Source organism: Mustelus asterias, unplaced genomic scaffold, assembly GCF_964213995.1.
Source record: "Mustelus asterias unplaced genomic scaffold, sMusAst1.hap1.1 HAP1_SCAFFOLD_35, whole genome shotgun sequence".
Taxonomy (NCBI): domain Eukaryota; kingdom Metazoa; phylum Chordata; class Chondrichthyes; order Carcharhiniformes; family Triakidae; genus Mustelus; species Mustelus asterias.
Window position 1 is genome coordinate 1534927 of NW_027590117.1, and position 26659 is coordinate 1561585.

General features: G+C 44.1%; 3 protein-coding genes across 3 annotated transcripts in view; 1 reads left to right on the plus strand and 2 right to left on the minus strand.

Moving 5' to 3' along the window:
- The first annotated feature begins 1983 nt into the window (after positions 1-1983).
- The window catches only part of LOC144482281 (uncharacterized), a 319714-nt gene continuing 295038 nt past the window's right edge, over positions 1984-26659 (plus strand). Inside the window, exon 1 of the mRNA XM_078201464.1 lies at positions 1984-2064. The gene's annotated coding sequence lies outside the window, so the exon portion shown is untranslated. The remainder of the gene's footprint in view (positions 2065-26659) is intronic.
- Positions 23795-24253, minus strand: LOC144482230 (histone H3-like). Its single transcript, XM_078201424.1, has one exon. The coding sequence runs from the start codon at positions 24251-24253 to the stop codon at positions 23795-23797; it is 459 nt and encodes a 152-aa protein (XP_078057550.1).
- Positions 26316-26627, minus strand: LOC144482231 (histone H4-like). The gene has a single exon (XM_078201425.1). It carries the CDS (start codon positions 26625-26627, stop codon positions 26316-26318), a length of 312 nt encoding a protein of 103 aa, XP_078057551.1.

Genomic DNA, 26659 nt, shown 5'->3' on the forward strand with positions numbered 1-26659 from the left:
CCTAAAATAAAAACTGTTCCCAATCCTTGGGATTGCAACTTTTTCTTTCAACTTTATAAAAATCATCATCAGATCTAATAATACGTAATTTTATTAGCCATGATTGGGTCATTTTTCCTGTTATGTTTCTGCGACTGAAGGAAATGTACAACTGTTACAATGCAAGCATTTCTTCCTTAAATATCAGACACTGCCTATCCACCTTCGTGCCCCTTCATCGAGTTCCCCAATCTATTTTAGCCAACTCACCTGTAATACATTCTGAGTTTCCTTTGTTTAGAGCTGGGACTTCAGTTTAAGCTTGGATTTGAATCTTTGTTCTGACTGAAGACAGGTGTTTCACAAAGCAGACACTCAGTCTATCCAATCTAGAGCAAACCACATTGTGAGCATTGAATGTATTCTACCAAATTGAAACATAAAACGTTCAGATACATCAATATTTCTCCTGGCCGTATAATTAAGGTCTTGAACAATGCGTACTGATAATGGAGCTTTCCATTTGAGAAATTCTGATATTTCTTCCTTTTTCCTCAGCCACTGATCTCCCCACTCTGTGGCTGATAGCATTCTCATCTGTGTCCGCTCTTGTCCCACACCTCTGCTCTCACCCCGTCTCTATATTCTCTGTATTATGATAATGCTTCCTCCTTTAAATTACCAACTTTTTCAATGGATTAGCTCTCAGCATTTTTACCACCTCCAGCTTGTGTGATGCTGTCACCAAACATTCCTTCCCCTCCGAATACCGCAGTCTTTTCCTAACAGCTTCTACGAGTCGTTTTGACTTTCCATGGCACCTGTCAAGGTGCAGCAACAGGCCTTTTACCTCCTCTCTCCTCATCAAATACCCCCTCAATGAATCCTCCTGGACTAATCATTTAAATGTAGTGTGCTGTATTTGCTGCTCACAATGTACTCTGCTCTACATTCTGATGACAGATGCACAGATTGTGGAACATTTCCATTCAGTCCACAAGTCGCACACTATTTGTGATAATTCCGATCATTTAAAATCTGTGCTTTGTTCGCACTGATCATTCTGTCCTTGGTCTTCTCTCGTGCTCCAATGGAACTCATGCACTCCTGTTGATGACACAGTGCTCACTATCTTTTCTTGTACTCTTACTATTTCCTTTAGACTGTTTGCCATTTTATGCGCGTGTGTGGCACACAATCACAAACCTCCCTTTTGGTTTTTTTTGCCATCTGCCGTTCTACGTAGCATTTTCTTAAAGTCTTCGCTCACATTTGTAACTTTCACCAGTGCTGATGAAAGGATGTTGATCTGAAAGTTTAAACCTGGTCACTATTTACCCCCGCAGGTGCATACTTGTTGTGTACATCCAGATTTTCAAAATTAAGTTTGTACTTCCAGCATTCATATTTTTTTATGTCTGCAGGCACGTTAACAGGAGTTTTCATGGAGGTGTTCAAAATCATTGGCAGCTTTAATAGAGTAAATTAGCATAAATTGTTCCTGTTACATGAGGACACTGATTCATTATGATTTGTTAAAAAAGTAACGATATTGTGAGCAAACACATGTTAACTTACATAGGTCGCTACTTTCTGTGAATCCTGAATACGCTGTCTAAAAAACTGGGGAATCAAATGCAACATTTTTTCAAAGAGCAGTTGGAGAAAAAACGTTTTAAAGGGCGAATTTTAGGGCATAAAGAGGAAATGGGACGGATTCGCTACGAAATCTCTGGCAGAATTCCGATGGGTTTAAATATAACCCCATATGCTTTATTATTCCATGAAATGGTGGGCAGTGTAACCCAAGATGCGCCGCGAGCGTGAATACGATCTATCTCATTCAGAATGATCCGCACTGCGCTGGCGTCGGGAGGCTCCGCCCCGGAGGCCGCCTGTCTGCGCGGAGCAGCACCCGGAAGCTGAGCGGAACCGTGCAGGCGCAACAACGGCGAGTCTCAGCGGCTCTCAGAGCCCGAATCAGCGCCGCCGGGCTCGGCGGACGTGCGGCGAGGGAGCCGGGGGCGCGGCACCATGAAGCGGATGGTGCAGCGAGGCCATCCTCACCGCCCCATATGGAATAGTGTGAGTGAGAGGAAACAGAGAGCAGTGGTTAATGGTTGTTTCTCAGACTGGAGGAAGGTTTCCAGTGGACTTCCCCAGGGCTCGGTGTTCGGAGCGCTGCTCTTCCTGATATATATTAATGACACACACCTTGGTGTACAGGACACAAGCTCAACATTTGAGTGATATATATAAATGATTTGGAAGAAGGTGTAACTGGTGTAATCAGCAAGTTTGCGGATGACACGAAGATGGCTGGACTTGCGGATAGCGAAGAGCATTGTCGGGCAATACAGCAGGATATAGATAGGCTGGAAGATTGGGCGGAGAGGTGGCAGATGGAGTTTAATCCGGATAAATGCGAAGTGATGCATTTTGGAAGAAATAATGTAGGGAGGAGTTATACAATAAATGGCAGAGTCATCAGGAGTATAGAAACACAGAGGGACCTAGGTGTGCAAGTCCACAAATCCTTGAAGGTGGCAACACAGTGGAGAAGGTGGTGAAGAAGGCATATGGTATGCTTGCCTTTATAGGACGGGGTATAGAGTATAAAAGCTGGAGTCTGATGATGCAGCTGTATAGAACGCTGGTTAGGTGACATTTGGAGTACTGCGTCCAGTTCTGGTCGCCGCACTACCAGAAGGACGTGGAGGCGTTAGACAGAGTGCAGAGAAGGTTTACCAGGATGTTGCCTGGTATGGAGGGTCTTAGCTATGAGAAGAGATTGGGTAAACTGGGGTTGTTCTCCCTGGAAAGACGGAGAATGAGGGGAGATCTAATAGAGGTGTACAAGATTATGAAGGGTATAGATAGGGTGAACTGTGGGAAGCTTTTTCCCAGGTTGGTGGTGACGATCACGAGGGGGTCACGGGCTCAAGGTGAGAGGGGCGAAGTATAACTCAGATATCAGAGGGACGTTTTTTACACAGAGGGTGGTGGGGGCCTGGAATGCGCTGCCAAGTAGGGTGGTGGAGGCAGGCACGCTGACATCGTTTAAGACTTACCTGGATAGTCACATGAGCTGCCTGGGAATGGAGGGATACAAACGATTGGTCGAGTTGGACCATGGAGCGGCACAGGCTTGGAGGGCCGAAGGGCCTGTTTCCTGTGCTGTACTGTTCTTTGTTCTTTATTTCCACACGCCACCAAACTTGGAGGCATTGGCAGCTGTGAGGAGGAAAGTGGGAAACTTCAAAAGGACACAGGCAGCTTGGTGGAATGGGAGACAAGTGGCAGTGGGGAAAGTTCCAGCACCGATTGCCCCACGGCTGCCCCTGGGGAGCATGCCCACTCTCAGCGCCTGGGCAAGTCAGTGTGTTGGATGGAGCGCTTTCTGGGTGCAGAGAATTATTTTTATTCATTCATGTGATGTGTGCGTCACTGGCTTGGCCAGCATTCATTGCACTAATTACCTTTGAACTGAGTGGCTTGTCAGGCCATTTCAGAGGGCATTTAAGAGTCAAACACATTGCTGTGTGTCTGGAGTCACATGTAGGCCAGAAGAGGCAGATTGCTTGCCTAAAGGGACATCAGTGAATCAAGTGGGTTTTGATGAAATGGCCATCATTAGACCTTTAATTCCAGATGTTTATTGAGCTCAAATGTCACTCTGTTGTGGTGATATTCAGGTCCCATTGCATTACTCTGGATCATGGTCCAGTGACAATACCACTACACCATTAATTCATCATGTGGGAATTAATGGCTGCTGTCATTCACAGATATCAGTAAGTGTTTTATTGCAAGCCAATTGTCAGAGAGCTGAAACATGAACTCTGTTTCTCTCTGACCTGTTGAGTCATTCCAGAATTTTCACTTTGTTTCAGATGTTCAGTGTCCACATGATTTTACCGGTGAAATATTGCAGCTGTTCAGAAAGCAGGCCTGAAATAGACAAATGAAGAACCCTTTGGAATGAGGGTGGATGTTCTGTGAAGGTACGTTCTTGTTGGCTGGCTGTGAACTGGAGGGTTGATGAAGGAAAAGCTGATGGGTTTAACCCTGAGTTCATTTGAGACCAGTCGAGCCCAAACATTTCCCATCAAAATTTCCTGTACAGGAACAGAGACTGGCAGAGACATTGCACTCTCATATAAAATAAGTAATGGATAGCAAATCAGTTCTGCACTCATATGCAGTATCAAACTTGAGTTAATTTCACACTGAAATACTGGAACAGAGCCTGACAGACAGTGAGTTCGTTCCACATTGACATCAAATCAGAACATAAGAAGCAGGAGCAGCAGAAGGCAATTTGTTCTTTAGGGTTGCCCCACCATTCGGTAAGATCATGGTTAATGTGATTATGGCATCAACTCCATTTAATTGCCTGCCCCATAACCCTGTCTCTCGTGTAGATCAAAACTCTTTCTAACTTAGGATGGAGTCTATTAAATTCCACAAATTAAGGACATTTTGAGAGGAGAAATTTCTTCTCATCTCCATCTTAAGTGGGGCATACTTTATTTTTAAACTGTGTCCTCTTGTTTTAATTTTGCCCACAAATGAAAACATTCCTCTCAATATCTACCCTGTCCAATTCCCTCAGATCCTTCAATGTTTCAATCTGATCATCTCTCATTCTTCTCAACTTCTGAGATCGGCTCATTGATTGAACTTTCCTCATAAGATATCTCAGCAATCAGCCGAGTGAATCTTCACTGCTTCCAATACAAGTATTTCCCTCTTTAAATCAGAGAAAACCTTTAAACTGAGCAATATCATGTATTTGTAGCAACATTTCCCTACTTTGATACTCCACATATGTACTTATAATTAGAGTTATTTCCTCCTTTTCTGGATCAATCTGCTGTATCTCCCCCTCTATTTAAATAATGTTCTGCCTTCCCATCCTTCCCACTGAAGTGGAAAGCCTCACATTTTCCTGCATTGTATCCTACCTGACAAATTTGTGTCCATTCACTTAACCTCGCTATATCTCCTTACAGACTCTTTGTGTCCTCCTCACAACCTACTTCCCCACCTATTTATGTATTGCCTGAAAATTTGGTGATGGTCTGTCCCTTTATCTGGGCCATTAATATAGATTGTAAATAGCTGAGAACCCAGCACTGATCCATGTGGCTCTCTGCAAGCAGCAGTTTGCTAAGCTGACAGTGACCCACTTCCATGCAGTAACAGAGACTGACAGACAGTGAGATAATTTCACACATTATTATTGATAGATAGGGAGTGAATTACACATTCAGATGCAGTAACAGAGATTGCCACAACGGTAATTCCAAACAAAAATACAGTGATGGTGATTAAAGGATAGAGAATCAATTCCACACCAACATACAGTAACACAGCCAGAGTTAATTACACATTCAGTTCTACTGAGCAAGAGTTAATGCTACATTCATACACAATAACCAAGACTGACAGTTAATTCCACTCTCACATGCTATAACAGCGATGAACAGAGAGTTAATGTCCCACTCACATTCAGTAATAGTGAATAACAAATACAGATTTAATTCCATCCTCGCATTCACTAATATAGATGAACTGATGTCATTCCATACTGAAACACATGAACAGAGAATGGCTGACAGCGTTAATTCCACACTCTCACACAGTAATAGATTGAGAAAATGTTAATTCCACACTCATGCACAGTAATAGATTGAGAGAGAGTTAATTCCACACCCACACACAGCATTAGATTGAGAGGGAGTTATTCTATGTTCCCACACAGTAATAGATTCAGAAAGAGTTAATTCCACACTGACACTGAAATAGATTGAGAGAGAGTTAATTCTACATTCTCACACCGTAATAGATTGAGAGAGAGTCAATTCCACATTCACACACAGTAATAAATTGAGAGTTAATTCCATGCTCTCACACAGCAACAGATTGAGAGGGAGTTAATTCCACACGTACACACAGTAATAGATTGCGAGAGAGTGAATTCCACACTGACACAGGAATAGATTGAGAGAGAGATAATTCAATGCTCACACACAGTAATAGATTGAGAGAGAGTTAATTCCACACTTTCACACAGTAATAAATTGAGAGAGTTAATTCCACACTCGGACACAAAAATAGATTGAGAGAGGTAATTGCACACGGACACAGTAATAGATAGAGAGAGAGAGTTAATTCCACGCTGACACTTTAATAGATTGAGGGAGAGTTAATTCCACACTGGTACACAGTAATAGATCGGAGAGAGAGTTAATATAGGGCTAAACGGGGACACAAAAAATCATTGCCCAGCAGGATTAAGGACAATACCAAGGCTTTTTATACATATATAAAGAGCAAGAGGATAGCCAGGGAGAGGGTTGGCCCACTCAAGGACAAAGGAGGAAATCTATGCGTGGAGCCAGAGGAAATGGGTGAGGTATTCAATGAGTTCATTGTGTCAGTATTCACCAAAGAGAAGGACTTGGTGAATAATGAATCTGGGAAAGGGTGTGTCGATAGTTTGAGTCATGTTGAGATCAAGTGTTGGGGTTCTTGAGGAATATTAAGGTAGACAAGTCCCCAGGGCCTGATGGGATATACCCCAAAATACTGGGAGAGACAAGGGAGGAAATTGCTGGGGCCTTGAGAGAAATTTTTGTATCCTCACTGGCTGCAGGATTTACTGCCACTTGGAAATTAGTGGATGTATTTGCGAGAGGCAATATAGTTTTGTGAAGGGCTGCTCATGTCTCACTAACTTGATCGAGTTTTTTGAGGAAGTGACGAAGATGATTGATGAGGGTAGGGCAGTGGATGTTGTCTACATGGACTTCAGTAAGGCCTTTGACAAGGTCCCTCATGGCAGAATGGTGCAGAAGGTGAAGTCGCAAGGGATCAGAGGTGAGCTGGCAAGGTGGATACAGAACTGGCTTGGTCATAGAAGACAGAGGGTAGCAGTGGAAGGGTGTGATTCTGAATGGAGGACTGGGACAATTGGCGTTCCTCAGGGATCAGTGCTGGGACCTTTGCTGTTCGTAATATATATATAACTGATTTGGAGGAAAATGCAACTGGTTTGATTAGTTAGTTTGCGAACAACACAAAGGTTGGTGGATTTGCAGATAGCGATGAGCACCATCAGAGGATACAGCAGGATATAGATAGGTTGGGGGCTTGGACGGAGAGATGGCAGATGGAGTTTAGTTTAATCCAGACAAATGTGAGGTAATGCATTTTGGATGGTCTAATACAGATAGGAAATATACAGTCAATGGCAGAACCCTTGGGAGTATTGATAGGCAAAGGGATCTGGGTGTACAGGTACATCGGTCACTGAAAGTGGCAATGCAGGTGGAGAAGGTAGTCAAGAAGGCATACGGCATGCTTACCTTCATTGGCCGGGGGATTGAGTTTAAAAATTGGCAAGTCATGTTGCAGCTTTATAGAATCTTAGTCAGGCTGCATTTGGAATATAGTGTTCAATTCTGGTCGCCACACTCCCAGAAGGATGTGGAGACTTTGGAGAGGATACAGCAAAGACTTACCAGGATGTTGGCTGGTATGGAGGATATTAGCTGTGAGGAGAGGTTGGAGAAACTTGGTTTGTTCTCTCTGGAACGACAGAGGTTGAGCGGCGACCTGATGGAAGGCTACAAGATTATGAGGGGCATGGACAGAGTGGATAGTCCGAAGCTTTTTCCCCAGGGTGGAAGAGTCATAGAAACATAGAAACCCTCCGGTGCAGAAGGAGGCCATTCGGCCCATCGAGTCTGCACCGACCACAATCCCATCCAGGCCCGACCCCCACATATTTACCCGCTAATCCCTCTAACCTACGCATCTCAGGACTCTAAGGGGCAATTTTTAACCTGGCCAATCAACCTAACCTGCACATCTTTGGACTGTGGGAGGAAACCGGAGCACCCGGAGGAAAACCACGCAGACACGAGGAGAATGCGCAAACTCCACACAGACAGTGACCCGAGCCGGGAATCGAACCCGGGACCCTGGAGCTGTGAAGCAGCAGTGCTAACCACTGTGCTACCGTGCCGCCCAGTCAATTACTGGGGGGCATTGGTTTAAGGTGCGAGGGGCAAGGTTTAAAGGAGATGTATGAGGCAAGTTTTTTACACAGAGGGTGGTGGGTGCCTGGAACTCACTGCTGGGGAAGGTGGTTGAAGCAGATACAATAGTGAGTTTTATGGGGCGTCTGGACAAATACATGAATAGGATGGGAATAGCGGGATATGGTCCCTGGAAGGGTCGGGGGTTTTAGTTCAGTTGGGCAGCAAGGTCGGTGCAGTGCCGAAGGGCATGTTCCTGTGCTGTAATTTTCTTTGTTCTTAATTCCACACTGACACACAGCAATAGATTGAGCGAGAGTTAATTCCACACTGACACACACTAATTGATTGAGAGAGAGTTAATTCCACACACAATACAAGAATGAGAGACAGTTAATTCCACACTCTCACATAGTAATTGAGAGAGAGTTAATTCAACACTCTCACACTGTAATAGATTGGGAGAGAGTTAATTCCACATTCACACACAGGAATAGATGCAGAGTTAATTCCACACGCACACACAATAATAGATTGAGACAGAGTTAATTCCACACTGACACACTGTAATAGATCGAGGGAGAGTTAATTCCACATTCATGCATAGTAATAGATTGAGAGTTAATTCCACACTAACACACAGTAATAGATCAGAGAGAGAGTTATTTCCACACTCTCGCACTGTAATAGATTGAGAGTTAATTCCACACACACACACACACACACACACACACAGTAATAGGTTGAGAGTGTGTTAATTCCATACTCACATACAGTAAGAGATTGAGAGAGAGACTTAGTTGCACTGTCACACTGTAATAGATTGAGACAGTTAATTCCACACTGACACACAGCAATAGATTGAGAGAGAGATAATTCCACACGTGCACACAGTAATTGATTGAGAGCAAGAATTACACACTCTCACACAGTTATAGATTGGGAGTTAATTCCACACTGACACACAGTAATAGATTGAGAGAGATATAATTCCACATTCCCACACTAATAGATTGAGAGAGTTAATTCCATACTGCCACACAGTAATAGATTGAGAGAGAGTTAATTCCACACTGATTCAATCTATTGCTGTGTATCAGTGTGGAATTAACTCTCAATCTATTGCTGTATGAGTTAATTCCACACTGACACACAGTAATAGATTGAGAGAGAGTCAATTCCACACTCAAACACAGTAATAGATTGGGAGTTAATTCCACACTCACACATAGTAATTGATTGAGAGAGTTTTAATTCCTCACTAACACACAGTAATGAATTGTGAAAGAGTTCATTGCACTGTCACACCGTAATAGATTGAGACAGTTAATTGGACACTGACACACAGTAATAGATTGAGAGAGGGTTAATTCCACACTATCTATTGGATCTCATGGGATAAAGGAGGAGGTGGCAAGATGGGTGGAGAACTGGCTTGGTCACAGAACACAGAGGTGGAAGTGGAAGGGTCTTTTTCAGGCTGGAGGCCTGTGACTAGTGGTGTTCCGCAGGGCTCTGTATTGGGACCTCTGCTGTTTGTGATTTATATAAACGATCTGGAAGAAGGTGTAACTGGGGTGATCAGTAAGTTTGCGGACGACACAAAATTGGCAGGACTGGTAGGTAGGACAGCTGAGGAACAGTGGAGGATTTTTAAGGACATTTTTTTAAGTACTCAGCAAACATATATTCCGGTGATAAAGAAGGACTGTAAGAAAAAGGATAACCGGATGTGGATAACGAAGGAAATAAAGGAGAGTATTAAAATAAAATCAGATGCGTCCAGAGTGGCCAAAAATAGTAGAGAATTAGTGGATTGGGAAAGCTTTAAAGAAAAACAAAGAACGACTAAGAAAGCGATTAAGAAAGGAAAGATAGATTATGAAACTAAACTAGCTCAAAATATAAAAAATGATAGTAAAAGTTTTTACAAGTATATAAAAAGGAATAGAGTGGCTAGAGTGAATGTTGGACCCTTGGAAGATGAGAGGGGGGATTTAATAGTGGAAAACGAGGAAATGGCTGAGACTTTAAATAAGTCCTTTGTGTCGGTCTTCACGGTGGAAGACACAAATAGTTTCCCGAATATTAGAGATCGAGAGTTGGTGGGAGGGGAGGTCCTTAATACAATTACTGTTACTAAGGAGGTGGTGCTTGGTAGACTAATAGGACTGAAGGTAGACAAGTCCCCGGGCCCGGATGGAATGCATCCCAGGGTACTGAAAGAAATGGCTGAGGTAATAGCAGATGCGTTAGTGGTAATTTATCAAAATTCGCTGGACTCTGGGGTAGTGCCGGCTGACTGGAAAACAGCTACTGTTACGCCGCTGTTTAAAAAAGGAAGTAGACAAAAGGCGGGTAACTACAGGCTGGTTAGCTTAACGTCCGTAGTTGGGAAGATGCTAGAGTCCATTATTAAAGAGGAAATAACAGAGCACCTGAATAAGAATGGTTCGATCAAGCAGACGCAGCATGGATTCATGAAGGGAAAGTTGTGTTTGACGAATCTACTGGACTTTTATGAAGATGTCACTAGTGCGGTTGACAGAGGGGAACCGGTGGATGTGGTGTTTTTAGATTTCCAGAAGGCGTTCGATAAGGTGCCTCACAAAAGGTTGCTGCAGAAGATTGGGGTACACGGAGTTAGGGGTAAGGTGTTGGCGTGGATTGGGGATTGGCTATCTAACAGGAAGCAGAGAGTTGGGATAAATGGGTGCTTTTCTGGTTGGCAGTTGGTGACCAGTGGCGTGCCGCAGGGATCGGTGCTGGGGCCTCAATTGTTTACCATTTACATAGATGATCTGGAGGAGGGGACTGAATCTAGGGTATTCAAGTTTGCTGATGACACGAAGGTGAGTGGGAAAGCGAATTGCGTGGAGGACGCGGAAAGTCTGCAGAGAGATTTGGATAGGCTGAGCGAGTGGGCGAGGATCTGGCAGATGGAATATAACGTTAGCAAATGTGAGGTTATCCACTTTGGAAGAAATAATAGTAAATTGGAATATTATTTAAATGGAGAAAAATTACATTGTGCGACTGTGCAGAGGGACCTGGGGGTCCTTGTGCACGAATCGCAAAAACTCAGTTTGCAGGTGCAGCAGGTGATCAAGAAGGCGAATGGAATGTTGGCCTTTATCGCGAGGGGGATAGAATATAAAAGCAGGGAGGTCTTGCTGCAACTGTACAAGGCACTGGTGAGGCCGCAACTGGAGTACTGTGTGCAGTTTTGGTCCCCTTATTTGCGAAAGGATATATTGGCCTTGGAGGGAGTGCAGAGAAGTTTCACCAGGTTGATACCGGAGATGAGGGGTGGAGCTTATGAAGAGAGATTAAACAGATTGGGTCTGTACTCGTTGGAGTTTAGAAGGATGAGGGGTGATCTTATAGAGACATATAAGATAATGAAGGGGCTGGATAGGGCAGAGGTGGAGAGATTCTTTCCACTTAGAAGGGAAACCAGAACTAGAGGGCACAGCCTCAAAATAAGGGGGGGGGGCGGTTCAGAACAGAGTTGAGGGGGAACTTCTTCTCTCAGAGGGTAGTGAATCTCTGGAATTCTCTGCCCATTGAAGTGGTGGAGGCTTCCTCGTTGAATATGTTTAAATCACGGGTAGATAGTTTTCTGATCGATAAGGGAATTAGGGGATATGGGGAGCAGGCGGGTAAGTGGAACTGATTTGCTTCAGATCAGCCATGATCTTGTTGAATGGCGGGGCAGGCTCGAAGGGCCAGATGGCCTACTCCTGCTCTTATTTCTTATGTTCTTATGTTCTTGCAGATAGTGAGGAGCATTGTCAGAAGCTACAGAAGGATATAGATAGGCTGGAAATTTGGGCAAAGAAATGGCAGATGGAGTTCAATCCTGATAAATGCGAAGAGATGCATTTTGGTAGAAATAATGTAGGGAGGAGCTATACAATAAATGGCAGAACCATAAAGGGTGCAGATACGCAGAGGGACCTGGGTGTGCAAGTCCACAGATCCTTGAAGGTGACGTCACAGGTGGAGAAGGTGGTGAAGAAGGCATATGGCATGCTTGCCTTTATAGGACTTCATAGAGTATAAAAGTTGGGGTCTGATGTTGCAGATGTATAGAACGTTGGTTCGGCCGCATTTGGAATACTGCATCCAGTTCTGGTCGCCACACTACCAGAAGGACGTGGAGGCTTTGGAGAGAGTACAGAGGAGGTTTACCAGGATGTTGCCTGGTATGGAGGGGCTTAGCTATGAGGAGAGTTTGGGTAAACTGGGGTTGTTCTCCCTGGAAAGATGGAGGATGAGGGGAGACTTCATAGAGGTGTATAAAATTATGAAAGGCATAGATAGGGTGAACGGTGGGAAGCTTTTCCCCAGGTTGGTGGTGACGTTCACGAGGGGTCATAGGTTCAAGGTGAAGGGGGGGAGGTTTAATACAGATATCAGAAGGACATATTTTACACAGAGGGTGGTGGGGGCCTCGAATGCGCTGCCAGGCAAGGTGGTGGAGGCGGACACACTGGGAACGTTTAAGACTTATCTAGACAGCCATATGAACGGAGTGGGAATGGAGGGATACAAAAGAATGGTCTAGTTTGGACCAGGGCCCGGCACGGGCTTGGAGGGCCGAAGGGCCTATTCCTGTGCTGTATTGTTCTTTGTTCTTGATACACAGCAATAGACTGAGAGTTAATTCCACACTGACACACAGTAATAGATTGAGAGAGAGATAATTCCACATTCCCACACAGTAATAGAATTAGAGAGTTAATTCCACACACACACACAGTAATAGATTGAGAGAGTTAATTCCACACTGACACACAGTAATAGATTGAGAGGGAGTTAATTCCATTGCACTGTCACACCGTAATAGATTGAGACAGTTAATTGGACACTGACACACACTAATAGATTGACACAGAGAGTTAGTTTCACACTGACATACAGTAATAGATTGAGAGAGAGATAATCCACATTCAGACTCAGGAATAGATTGAGAGTTAATTCCAGGTTGTCATACAGTAATAGATTGAGAGAGAGTTAATTCTACAAAGACACACTGTAATAGATTGAGAGTGCGTTAATTCCACACTCTCTCACAGCAATAGATTGAGAGAGCGTTAATTCCACAGTCTCACACTGTAATAGATTGAGAGATAGTTAATTCCATATTCACACACAGTAATTGAGAGATAGTTAATTCCACACTGACACACAGTAATAGATGGAGAGGGAATTAATTCTGGACTGACACACTAATAGATTGAGAGAGAGTTAATTCCACACACACACAATAATAGATTGAGAGAGAGTTAATTCCACACCGACACGCAGTAATAGAGTGAGAGACCGTTAAAATCCGTTATAATATATAAAATGAAAAAGAGTGGCAAAAGTAAACATTGGTTCTTTAGAGGACGAGAAGGGGGATGTAATAACTGGAAATGAGAAAATGGCTGAGGTATTGAACAGGTATTTTGTGTTGGTCTTCACAGTGGAAGACACAAATAACATGCCAAAAATTAATGACAGGAAGGCTATGGCAGGTGAGAACCTCGAAACTATCATCACGAAAGAGGAAGTTTTGGGGGCAAAATGTAGGCAAGTCTCCTGGTCCTGATGGAATGCATCCCAGGGTACTAAAAGAGATGGCGGGAGGAATAGCAAATGCACTAGTGGTAATTTATCAAAATTCGCTGGACTCTGGGGTGGTTCTTGCGGATTGGAAAACAGCAAATGTGACGCCACTGTTTAAAAAAGGAGGTAGACAAAAGGCAGGTAACTATAGGCTGGTTAGCTTAACTTCTGTAGTCGGGAAATTGCTTAAATCTATCATCAAGGAAGAAATAGCGAGACATCTGGATATAAATTGTCCCATTGGTAAGACGCAGCTTGGGTTCATAAAGGACAGGTCATGTTTGACTAATTTTTGGAATTCTTTGAGAACATTACATGTGCAGTGGACAATGGGGAACCTGTAGATGTGGTGCATCTGGATTTCCAGAAGGCATTTGACAAGGAGCCGCACCAAAGACTGCAACATCAGATAAAGTTGCACAGTGTTATGGGTAATGTATTAGCATGGATAGAGGACTGGTTAACTAACAGAAAGCAAAGAGTGGGGGTAAGTGGGTATTTTTCTGGTTGGTGATCATTGACTAGTTGTGTGCCTCAGGGATCAGTGTAGGGACCGCAATTGTTTACGAATTACATAGATGATTTGGAGTTGGGGACCAAGTGTAGTGTGTAAAAATTTGCAGATGACACTCAGATGGGTGGAAGAGCAAAGTGTGCAGAGGACGCTGAAAGTCTGCAAAGGGATATAGATAATCTAAGTGAGTGGGCGGGGGTCTGGCAGATGGAGTACAATGTTGGTAAATGTGAGGTAATCGATTTTGGTAGGAATAACAGCAAAATGGACTCTTATTTAAATGATTAAAAATTGCAACATGCTGCTGTGCAGAGGGACCTGGGTGTCCTTGTGCAGGAATCTCAAGGAGTTGGTTTGCAGGTGCAGCAGTTAATTAAGAAGGCAAATGGAATTTTGTCCTTCATTGCTAGAGGGATGGAGTTTAAAAACAGCGAGGTTATGTTGCAGCTGTATAAGGTGCTGGTGAGGCCACACCTGGAGTACTGTGTACAGTTTTGGTCTCCTTACTTGAGAAAGGATATACTGGCATTGGAGCGGATGCAGAGAAAATTCAATAGGTTGATTCCAGAGTTGAGAGGGTTGGCTTATGAGGAGAGACTGAGGAGACTGGGGCTATACTCATTGGAATTCAGAAGAATGAGGGGAGATCTTATAGAAACATATAAGATTATGAAGGGAATAGACAAGATAGAAGCAGGTAAGTTGTTTCCACTGGCGGGTGAAACTAGAACGAGGGGGCATAGCCTCAAAATAAGGGGAAGCAGATTTAGGACTGAAGTGAGGAGGAACTTCTTCACACAAAGGGTTGTGAATCTGTGGAATTCTCTGCCTCGTGAAGCAATTGAGGCTACCTCATTGAATGTTTTTAAGGCAAGGATAGATAAATTTTTGAACAGTAAAGGAATTAAGGGTTATGGTGAGCGGGTGGGTAAGTGGAGCTGAGTCCACAAAAAGATCAGCCAAGATCTTATTGACTGGCGGAGCAGCCTCGAGAGGACAGATGGCCTACTCCTACTCCTAGTTCTTATGTTCTTCATCCCACATTCATACACAATAAATGATTGTGAGAGAGTAAATTTCACACACACACACAGTAATAGATTGAGAGAGAATTAATTCCAGACTGCCACACAGTAATACACTGAGAGTTATTTCCACTCTCGCACACATTAATAGATTGAGAGAGTGTTAATTCCGCACCGACACACGGTAATAGATTGAGAGGGAGTTAATTCCACACTGACACACAGTAATATGTTGAGACAGAGAGGTAAATTCATACTGACATACAGTAATAGATTGAGAGGGAGATAATTCCACACTCATACATAGAAAATTACAGCACAGGAACAGGCCCTTCGGCCCTCCAAGCCTGCAACGACCATGCTGTCTGACTCAACTAAAACCCCCGACGCTTCCGGGGACCATATCCCTCTATTCCCATCTCATTCATGTACTTGTCAAGACGCCCCTTAAAAATCACTACCGTATCCGCTTCCACTCCCTCCCCCGGCAACGTGTTCCAGGCACCCACCACTCTCTGTGTAAAAACTCTGCCTCATATATCTCTTTTAAAACTTGCCCGTCGCACCTTAAACCTATGCCCCCTATTAATTGACTCTCCCACCCTGGGAAAAAGCTTCTCACTATCCACTCTGTCCATGCTTCTCATAATCTTGTAGACTTCTATCAGGTCTCTCCTCACCCTCCGTCACTCCAGTGAGAACAAACCAAGTTTCTCCAACCTCTCCTCATAACTAATGCCCTCCATACCAGGCAGCATCCTGGTAAATCTTTTCTGTACCCTCTCCAAAGCCTCCACATCCTTCTGGTAGTGTTGCGAACAGAATTGAACACTATATTCCAAGTGCGGCCTCACTAAGGTTCTATAAAGCGTCAACATGACTTGCCAATTTTTAAACTCAATACCCCGGCCGATGAAGGCAAGCATGCCGTATGCCTTCTTGACTACCTTCTCCACCTGCATTGGCACTTTCCGTGACCTGTGTACCTGTACACCCAGATCCCTTTGCCTATCAATACTCCTAAGGGTTCTGCCATTTACTGTATATTTCCTATCTGTATTAGACCTTCCAAAATGCATTACCTCACATTTGTCTGGATTAAACTAAACTCCATCTGCCATCTCTCCGCCCAAGTCTCCAACTGATCTATATCCTGCTGTATCCTCTGATGGTCCTCATCGCTATCCACAAATCCACCAACCTTTGTGTCGTCGACAATCTTACTAATCAATCCAGTTACATTTTCCTCCAAATCATTTATATATATTACAAACAGCAAAGGTCCCAGCACTGATCCCTGAGGAACACCACCACCCCAAGCAATAGATTGAGAGACTGTTAATCCCACAGTCACACACAATGAATGATTGAGAGAGAGTGAATTCCACACCGACACACAGTAATAGATTGAGAGGGAATTAATTCCACACTCTCACAAACGAATAGATTGAGAGAGTTAATTCAACACACACACACTGTAATAGATTGAGACAGAGAGCTAATTCCACACTGACATACAGTAATAGATTAAGAGGGAGATAATTCCACACTCTCTCTGTTTTGGATTGCGAGAGAGATGATTCCACACTGAGACACAGTAATAGATTGAGAGAGTTAATTTCACATTCACACACACTAATAGACTGAGAGAGTTAATTCAACACACACACAGTGTAATAGATTGAGACAGAGAGCTAATTCCACTGTGACATACAGTAATAGATTGAGAGAGAGAGAATTCCACACACTCACACAGTTATAGATTGAGAGAGAGTTAATTCCACACTCATACAAGTAATAGATTGAGGGACCGTTAATCCCACAGTCACACACACAAATGATTGAGAGGGAGTGAATTCCACTCCGACACATAGTAATAGATTCAGAGAGAGTTAATTCCAGACTGACAGTAATAAATTGAGAGAGTTATTTCCACTCTCTCACACAGTAATAGATTGAGAGAGAGTTAGTTCCACACTCAGACACACTAATCGATTGAGAGAGTTATTTCCACACCCATACACACCAATAGATTGAGAGAGAGTTATTCTACGTTCCCACACAGTAATAGATTCAGAAAGAGTCAATTCCACACTGACACTGTAATAGATTGAGCGAGAGTTAATTCCACATTCACACACAGGAATAGATTGCGAGTTAATTCCATGCTCTCTCACAGCAACAGATTGAGAGAGAGTTAATTCCACACTGACACAGGAATAGATTGTGAGAGAGTTAATTCCACACTGACACAGGAATAGATTGAGGGAGAGTTAATTCCACACTGACACAGGAATAGATTGAGAGAGAGTTAATTCCACACTGACACAGGAATAGATTGAGGGAGAGTTAATTCCACACTGACACAGGAATAGATTGAGAGAGAGTTAATTCAACACTCTCTCACAGTCATAGATTGAGAGTTAATTCCACACTCTCACACAGTAATAGATTGAGAGGGAGTTAATTCCACACTGACACACAGTAATAGAGTGAGAGAGAGAGATAAATCGACACTCTCACACAATAAAAAATTGAGAGAGAGTGAATCCACACAGACACACAGTAATAGATTGAGAGAGTTTATTCCACACTGACACACAGTAATAGATTGAGAGAGAGTTAATTCCCCACACACACAGTAATAGATTGAGAGAGTTTATTCCACACTGACATACAGTAATAGATTGAGAGAGAGATAATTCCACACTCACACAGGTGATAGATTGAGGGACCGTTAATCCCAGTCACACACAAATGATTGACAGGGAGTGAATTCCAATCCGACACATAGTAATAGATTCAGAGAGAGTTAATTCCAGACTGACACAGTAAGAAATTGAGAGTTATTTACACACACACACACACAGGCGCGCGCACTGGCACACACACACTGGCACACACACACACTGGCACACACACACACTGGCACACAGTAAAAGATTGAGAGGGAGTTAATTCCCCGCTCAGACACAGTAATAGATTGAGATATAATTCCACAGTGACACACGGTAATTGATTGAGAGAGAGTCAATTCCACATTCACACAATGTAACAGATTGAGAATTAATTCCACAGTGACATTGAGTAATAGATTGAGAGACAGTTAATTCCACATTCATACAAGTAATAGATTGAGAGACCGTTAATTCCACACTCTCACACAATAACAGATTGAGAGTTACTTCCTCACACACACAATGATCGATTGAGAATTAATTCCACACTCTCTCTCAGTAATAGATTGAGAGAGTTACTTCCACACTCTCTCACAATAATAGATTGAGAGAGAGTTAATTCAGCACTGACACACACGAATAGATTGAGACAGGATTAATTCCGCACCCCCACACAATGATCGATTGAGAGAGAGTTAATTCCACACTCTCACTATGAAGCTCAGTTAATCAACACATACATTTTCAACTGGGCCATTGTCACATTGTCTAATTTGGTAAAGACGGCATATTTGTGTCTGGTGGCTATGTACCTGACTGGCATCCCATTCAACTCAACTTTGAAAGTCTCCCATTTGTCAACCACTGTTTTATCCTCGCAATTTGCCTCATTTGCCACATTTTGCCCTCACTTAATCTATCTGTTTCCTTTTGAAGCCTCCTTACGTATACTTAACAATTAATTTCTTATCTATCTTTATGCTGTTGTTTTGTTTCTTAAAGACTTGATTAGTTGTAAGTATTCGCATTCCAACCATTATTCATGTAAATTGAGTTTGTGTCTTTATATGCTCTGTTTGTGAACAGAATTCCCACTCACCTGAAGAAGGGGCTTGCAGCTCCGAAAGCTTGTGTGGCTTTTGCTACCAAATAAACCTGTTGGACTTTAACCTGGTGTTGTTAAACTTCTTAATTTGGTAAAGCCAGAAGTACAGTACTTATTTACTATCTCTGCCATACCCTCTGCTGCAGTGAGCAGTTTACTCTGCTTGGCCCTTATGAACCCCACTCTATCCTTCACTAATCCTTTACAATTAATGTTTGAAGAAGATATGATTTGTATTAGCGCAGCCTGCTAACATTTCCTCATGCTTCCTCTTCATTATTCCAGCCTTAGCCTCTCTCCTGCATTTTGAGCTGATTTTCCTGATTTCTATTGCTATTATTATTCCAGCATGCATCATATGCCTCTTTTTTTCTTATTTTCTTGTCAATAACCTGAGACATCCAGGATATCCTAGCTTTGGACACCACATATTTGTGTCTGGTGGCTATGTACCTGGCTGGCATCCCATTCAACTCAACTTTGAAAGTCTCCCATTTGTCAACCACTGTTTTATCCTCGCAATTTGCCTCATTTGCCACATTTTGCCCTCACTTAATCTATCTGTTTCCTTTTGAAGCTTCCTTACGTATACTTCACAATTAATTTCTTATCTATCTTTATGCTGTCAGCAAATTTAGCAACGGTATCTTCAGTCCCTTCATCCAAGTAATTTTTATAAATTGTAACAATTTGTAGCCCCAGCATGAATACACCACTCATCAGATCCTGCCACCCAGAAAAAGAACCAGTTGTGCGAACTCTTTTTGACCTGTTAGCTAGCCAACCATCAATCCATGCCAAAATGTTACGCCCAAAACCATGAATGTTTATTTTACACAATAACCTTTGATCTGGCACTTTGGCAAATGTCTTCTGAAAATGTAAGAACCGGTTCCCCATTCACAGCACATGGGCCTCTTTCAAAAAACTCCAATAATTTAGTTAAACATGATTTCCCTTTCAGAAAACCATATTGACTCTGCCTGATTGCCTTGTATTTTTTCCAAGTTGTAATATCTGTAATATCTTTCAGAATGGCTTCTAACATTTTCCCGATGACAAATGTGTTAGGCTAACAGCCTGTAGTTTCCTGCTTTCTGTCTCCATCCCTTTTTGAATCAAGGTATTACATTTGTTATATTTCAACCGAATAGAACATTCTCCAAAGCCAGGGAGTTTTGCAAAATTAAAACAAATGCATCAACTATCTCATTCGCCACTTCTTTCATGTCCTTCACGAGAAGTCCATCCGGACCCAGGAATTTGTCAGCCTGTCGACCCGACAATTTGCTCAATACCACTTTCCCTGTTGATTGGAATTTTCCTGTGTTCCTCCCTCCCTTCCATTTGCTGGTTTACAGCTATTTCTGGGATGTTACTTGTATCCTCTATCGTGAATACCAATGAAAAATACCTGTTCAATTCATTTCCCAATACCCTGTTTTCCATTATCAATCCCCCAGTTGCACTTTCTATAGAACCAATGCTCACTCTGCTAACTCTTTTCTTGTTTAACTATCTACAGAATCTCTGACTATCCACCTTCATATCACTGGCTACTTGTCAGCTTCAGCTTGGAAATTTCCTGATAAACGGAGCTTCAACAATTGTTTGTGGACAATTCAACATTTTCACCATCCTCTGTAAAGAAGCTTTTTCTGAAATTACCCCTGAAATGCCTCTCTGTCATTTTACGGTGAAGTTCCCCATTCAGAGCCAATAGTTTATCTCTCTGTACCCTGTCAAATTATTCATTGTAAACATCTCACTCACATCATCCCTTAATCTTCCATATTCAGGTAATGACAGGACTTGTCTTTGCAATCTGTCCTCATCATTTGAGTCTGGTATCACTGGTGAAATTCTGTTGCTCCCACTCCAAGGCCAATCTAACCTTCTTGAGGTGTGTTGTCCAGACTGAACGCAGTGATCTAAATGGGGTCTAAACAGAGTTTTCTATAACTGTAGCACTAGATCCAATTCTTCATATTCTATTCGCTTTGTTACATTATTCTTTACCTTCCTGTCCACTGGCTGATAATGATGTCAGTACACGGCTCTCTGTTCCTCCACAGTTTCTTCCATCTCACCACAAATGTAACCACTCTGCTCTATTACATAACAAGGAAATTTCAAACTTAATGTGTTTCCCAAAGATAATCTGTTACTGCTCCATCACTAAAACGTTTTCCGTTGTTCTTTCAGCCGGTGTAAATCCAGAGAATGGAAGGGAGGAAGGAAAAATCTTGCTGCCTTTTTCCCGAATCCTATTTGATCATCATTCCAACAACAATTGGGTCAGGAAATCTAATTGGTTTTCCTCTGGGTGAATCATAGAATCCCAACAGTGCTGAAGGAGGCCATTCAGCCCATCAAGTCTGCACCAACAACAATCCCACCCAGGTCCGATCCCCGTAACCCCACATAGTTATCCCGCAAATCCCTCTAAACTATGCATCCCGGGACACTAAGTGGCAATTTAGCATGGCCAATCCACCTAACCCGCACATCTTTGGACTGTGGGAGGAAACCAGAGCACCTGGAGGAAACCAAGCAAACACAGGGAGAGCGTGCAGACTCCACAAAGACCGAAGCCAGCAATCAAACCCAGGTTCCTGGCGCTGTGAGGCAGCAGTGCCACCCCATAAACTTCTAATTTGCCCCATTAGGAATCCACCCCATTGGGATTTGAACCCAGGTCTCTGGGTTTCCAGACCAGTACATCCATCCTCTGCCTCTTTCCTCTTCTGAAAGAGGAAAGTGCTCCTGTTTTCTCCCACAGTCTAAAGATGTGCAAGTTGGCTGAATGCTAAATTCTCCCTCAGTGTACCCGAACAGGCGTCGGAGTGTGGCGACTGATGGATTTTCACAGTAATTTAATTGCAGTGTTAAATGTAAGCCTACTTGTGACTAATAAATTATCTTTTAAACTTTCGTTTGTGTCTCCTGTCCTGCAATCCAAACACTGACCCAGAATTCACTCAGCTGCCTTCACTTTGTGCTGAAAACTGTTATTATTCTGTTATTTTCACAGCTCCGAAATTAGCGGCTGTTTTTCGCGGTAACGGTCCCTTCTCTCAATTCCTGAAATGTTCATTGATTCATCATTTTATTCGCAGTAATTCACCGCAGGGTAACATTCCGGAGTGGGATTATTACAGAGCGGAATAAGGACAGTGTGAGGATTCGATCCGGCTCCCTGTTTTCTGTGAAGAAGAGTGGGTTCTGATTGAAGACGAAACGGAGTGTTTTCCTTCTGGGAATGCTGTGAACAGGGATTGATTCCCGCCCGGGACAGTTAGAAAGCGATAGGAGAATGAAGCACGTTGAAAGAAAATGTTAAAGCCGCGCCTGAGATTGGTGACGGGAAGAGCTGAATAAAAGCAAATCAATAGAAAAGATTTGAAATCTCTGACTGATGACGACATTGATTTGAATTCGCTCCTTTCCCACAATGAAATTGGCGGGCTTTTGGAAATGGACAAATTCTCTGCTTCTGCCGGTTGTTGTGGGGAAATCCCGCCCTCTTCTGTTTCCAGTGAGCTGTTTGGTGAAGAATATAGGCAAATAAGGTGAATAGAGTAGCGGCCAATCAGAGGAGCTGTCAGTTTATAAGAACAGTCAATGCTGGAGAAATTGCTGATTCTTTGTGAAAGTGTTTGTGAGATTGTGCAAATGTCTGGAAGAGGAAAGAGCGGCGGGAAAGCTCGGGCCAAGGCCAAGTCTCGCTCCTCCCGGGCTGGACTGCAGTTCCCGGTGGGCCGTGTTCACAGGCTCCTGAGAAAGGGCAACTATGCTGAGCGTGTGGGTGCCGGAGCCCCGGTCTATCTGGCTGCTATGCTCGAGTATCTGACCGCTGAAATCCTGGAGCTGGCCGGGAACGCGGCCCGGGACAACAAGAAGACCCGCATCATCCCCAGACACCTGCAGCTGGCCGTCCGCAACGACGAGGAGCTCAACAAGCTGCTGGGAGGGGTGACCATCGCTCAGGGCGGGGTGCTGCCTAATATCCAGGCCGTGCTGCTGCCCAAGAAAAGCAGCGCTGGGACCGCGAAGAGCAAGTGAAGCGACCATTCTTTAATCTGATAACCCAAAGGCCCTTTTCAGAGCCACTCACTTTATCTGAAAAAGGGCGACCTGGTGTCTATCGGTCAGTTTCTGCACTGCTATTCACAGTACAGCTGTTTCCCGCTTTGTTCTATCAATCCGTACTATTGACGCATACAGTATTTTCATACAAGTTGCTGCTGTTTATCGGGGAAACCATCCCAGTGAACTGAAATGATCCTATTTCCAATATAATTGCTTTAAAATGTGATAGTCGCATAGACATTCAGAGACAATAATTAACACTTTTCCAGATCCAGTGACTGACTTTGAAAACCGATGAATGTTCTCACAAAGTCAGTCACTGGATCTGGAAAAGTGTTAATTATTGTCTATGCGAATGTGCAAGCGTTCCTGCAATGGCTATATCTGTGTGAGTGGGTTACTGTTTGAGACATGTTTCATATTCTGAACTTAATTGACACAATTTTCAACACTCTCGCTGCTACTACTCGAAACACGTGCGGAGAAAGTGGATTTGCGGAATTATTGCTCGGAAACTGAAATGATCGCAGGTTTAATAAACTACTTTAAAATTAAATTGTGGTAAAATTGTTAACGGCATCGCTTTTACTCCAACCATCAAAGGATTGGAGATATGAATGACCTCAATGCAACGGAGAGTTAATTGTAACATTGAGAGGTGTCAGTACTGGAGTCCTGGGAATATTCTGTCCTGGGAATTGAAACACTAGAATCGTTAACAGGAGATCGCAGCTCTTTCATTTGTCGAGTTGGTGGCTCTTAAAAGAGCCGTTGTTGTACTTGGTGCTGAAGCGTTCCCCGCGGATGCGGCGGGCTAGCTGGATGTCTTTGGGCATGATGGTGACTCGCTTGGCGTGGATGGCGCACAGGTTGGTGTCCTCAAAGAGCCCCACCAGGTAAGCCTCGCTGGCCTCCTGCAGGGCCATGACGGCCGAGCTCTGGAACCGCAGATCTGTCTTGAAGTCCTGAGCGATCTCTCGCACCAGGCGCTGGAAGGGCAGTTTGCGGATCAGCAGCTCGGTGGATTTCTGGTAGCGGCGGATCTCCCTCAGAGCCACAGTGCCGGGTCTGTCGCGATGAGGCTTCTTCACTCCGCCCGTGGCTGGAGCGCTCTTCCGGGCAGCTTTGGTAGCCAGCTGTTTGCGAGGAGCTTTCCCTCCGGTCGATTTGCGCGCTGTCTGCTTGGTCCTGGCCATTTTCTGAGCGGATTCAGCACAATCTGAGAGACGAAGACTGTTAATACAGAGTCTGCGCTGCATCCGCCTTTTTAAACTCTGTGAGGAAACGTCCCCAGCGGGAATTGGCCCAGGAGGTTTCAATCAAATTGTGACCAGGGAATTAATATCTGTAACTCAGGTTCTAATTGGTTCAGTGGTTTCCTTAACCGCCCCTTTCAGAAATTGGGCCGTTTTCGATGCAAGAAATAACCGTCTGTTTCAAAGAAGACTTTATTCCGTCCTTATTAATATAACCATTACCAGAAACATTGAAGATTTGAAGTCCATCTCCCTCCACTTAGTGCTTTAGACCCTTTCCCCGCTCTCTGGGCTGTTCATTCCCAGAATCTCCCACTGTTCCACTCTATCCCCGTCCCTTTCCTCTCCAGCCCATTCAGATTGCCCCTCCCCTGTCGTTTGTGACATTCGCCGCCGCTTTCAGCGGAAAGGATCAGAAATCTGTCGCTTCTCTGTGTCCCCCTGAAGCCGGTGTGAAAGGGGTTGAGTCTGTTGTTTGTTCCAGAGAGTGACTTCATATTTGTCCCGTTTGACATTACTGAATAGAGCCGTTTGCTTCCCGTGGCGGACAAATGAAACCTTTTGTAAAATAATCTTACAGCAGAATATTAATTGAGAATCTATTTTTAATAAGTTAAGAATTTGTCTCAATTCCCTTTCCCGCGCTGAAATTGGCGGCATTTCCCCCAATTCAAAATTTCTGCCGGTTGACAGTTGAAGCCAATGATTGGCTCAATCTTCACATTCGATGCTCTGCGATTGGTTCAGAGCTGCGAATGCGGAGAGGGTGGCCAATCAGAAGCAGGCTGGGGTTGGAGCGGCTCAAACTGCGGGAATTGCGGGTTTGTGAATGATTGAGCGGAAACTGATCAGTTTCTCCACCTTGGCGGGCCTTGTTGCCGCCGGGCGGCGGAGGTCCCCGCTGGAGGTCCCTCTACGGAGGGATCTCCCCCAATTACGTCGGGGACCTGGGGTGGAGGGTGATGCATGCAGCAGTTCCGCACAACCGTAGGATTCACTGGTTCACGGGCTCCGAAGACTGCCCTTTCTGTGGCCTTGTGGAGTCCGTGGACCATGTCTATGTTGTGTGTCTTAGGCTGCACTCCCTTTATGTTTTCCTAAAGAACCTTTTATTGATGTTTTGTTTGCACTTCAGTCCCACGCTCCTGATCTACGGACACCCGGTGCGGAGAGGGGAGGGTCGGGATTGCGACCTCCTCGTGAACCTGCTCCTGGGCCTGGCGAAACGCGCCATTTACCGGTCCAGGCAGCGGGCGATCGTGGGGGCCGTTCATCCTGACTGTCTTCCCCTCTGCCGCGGCTACGTTCGCGGCCAGGTGTCCCTGGAGAGGGAGCATGCGGTGTCCACGGGCGAGGTTGACGCTTTCCGTGCCCGCTGGGCACCGCAGGGGTTGGGGTGCATTATTGACCCCAATAATCACATTTTAATTTGATGTTTTTAAGTTTCCTTTGTACTTTGATTTCTGTTCGGGCTGTTCCCCCTCCTTTTTGGGAGCTGCCCCTTTTACTTTGTCCTGATTTAATCTGAGTTTGTTTACTTGGTTTGGTTTGACCTAAAAAGAGGACAAAGCCTGTCAGTTTCAGTGCAGGAAACAACCGTCTGGGGGCAAATAGCATCACAACTGGGACTGGTTCCAGTGAACGATTCACCGGCTGCTGCTACTAAACTCCGCTATTCCAGAGAAAGCTTTTATAAACTCTATCCAAACACAGTGATTAAACAGGAGTGATGTGGTTTTTCACTGAGGGCACATGTCAACTGGGGAAAATCAACAACTGCAGAAACGATAGAGCTATTTAGGTCATCCAATTAAAAATAAAAACAATTTCAATCCCTACTGCAAATGAAATGTTAAATTCAACCTGAACAAAGCAAATATTCATCTCCACCACTGAACAGCCTGTCCCAGCCCCCGTCCCCAGGTCACTGCTCTCTCTGTGAGGCGGTGAGTGGCTCTGAAAAGAGCCTTTGTTGTGTGTTCGGGAGGAAGGTTGCATTTGTTCAGCCGCCGAATCCACAGAGAGTGCGGCCCTGGCGTTTCAGAGCGTACACCACATCCATGGCAGTGACCGTCTTGCGCTTGGCGTGTTCAGTGTAGGTGACCGCATCCCTGATCACATTCTCCAGGAAAACCTTCAGCACCCCGCGAGTCTCCTCATAGATCAAACCCGAGATCCGCTTGACACCGCCACGGCGAGCGAGGCGGCGGATTGCTGGCTTGGTGATGCCCTGGATATTATCACGGAGCACTTTGCGGTGCCGCTTTACGCCGCCTTTACCCAGTCCTTTGCCTCCTTTCCCTCTGCCAGACATGATGATTCTTCACTCAGATCACTGCACAATAT

Coding starts and splice junctions, on each gene's coding strand:
- LOC144482230 (XM_078201424.1), bottom strand. CDS start 24,253: ATGGCCAGGACCAAGCAGACAGCGCGCAAATCGACCGGAGGGAAAGCT.
- LOC144482231 (XM_078201425.1), bottom strand. CDS start 26,627: ATGTCTGGCAGAGGGAAAGGAGGCAAAGGACTGGGTAAAGGCGGCGTA.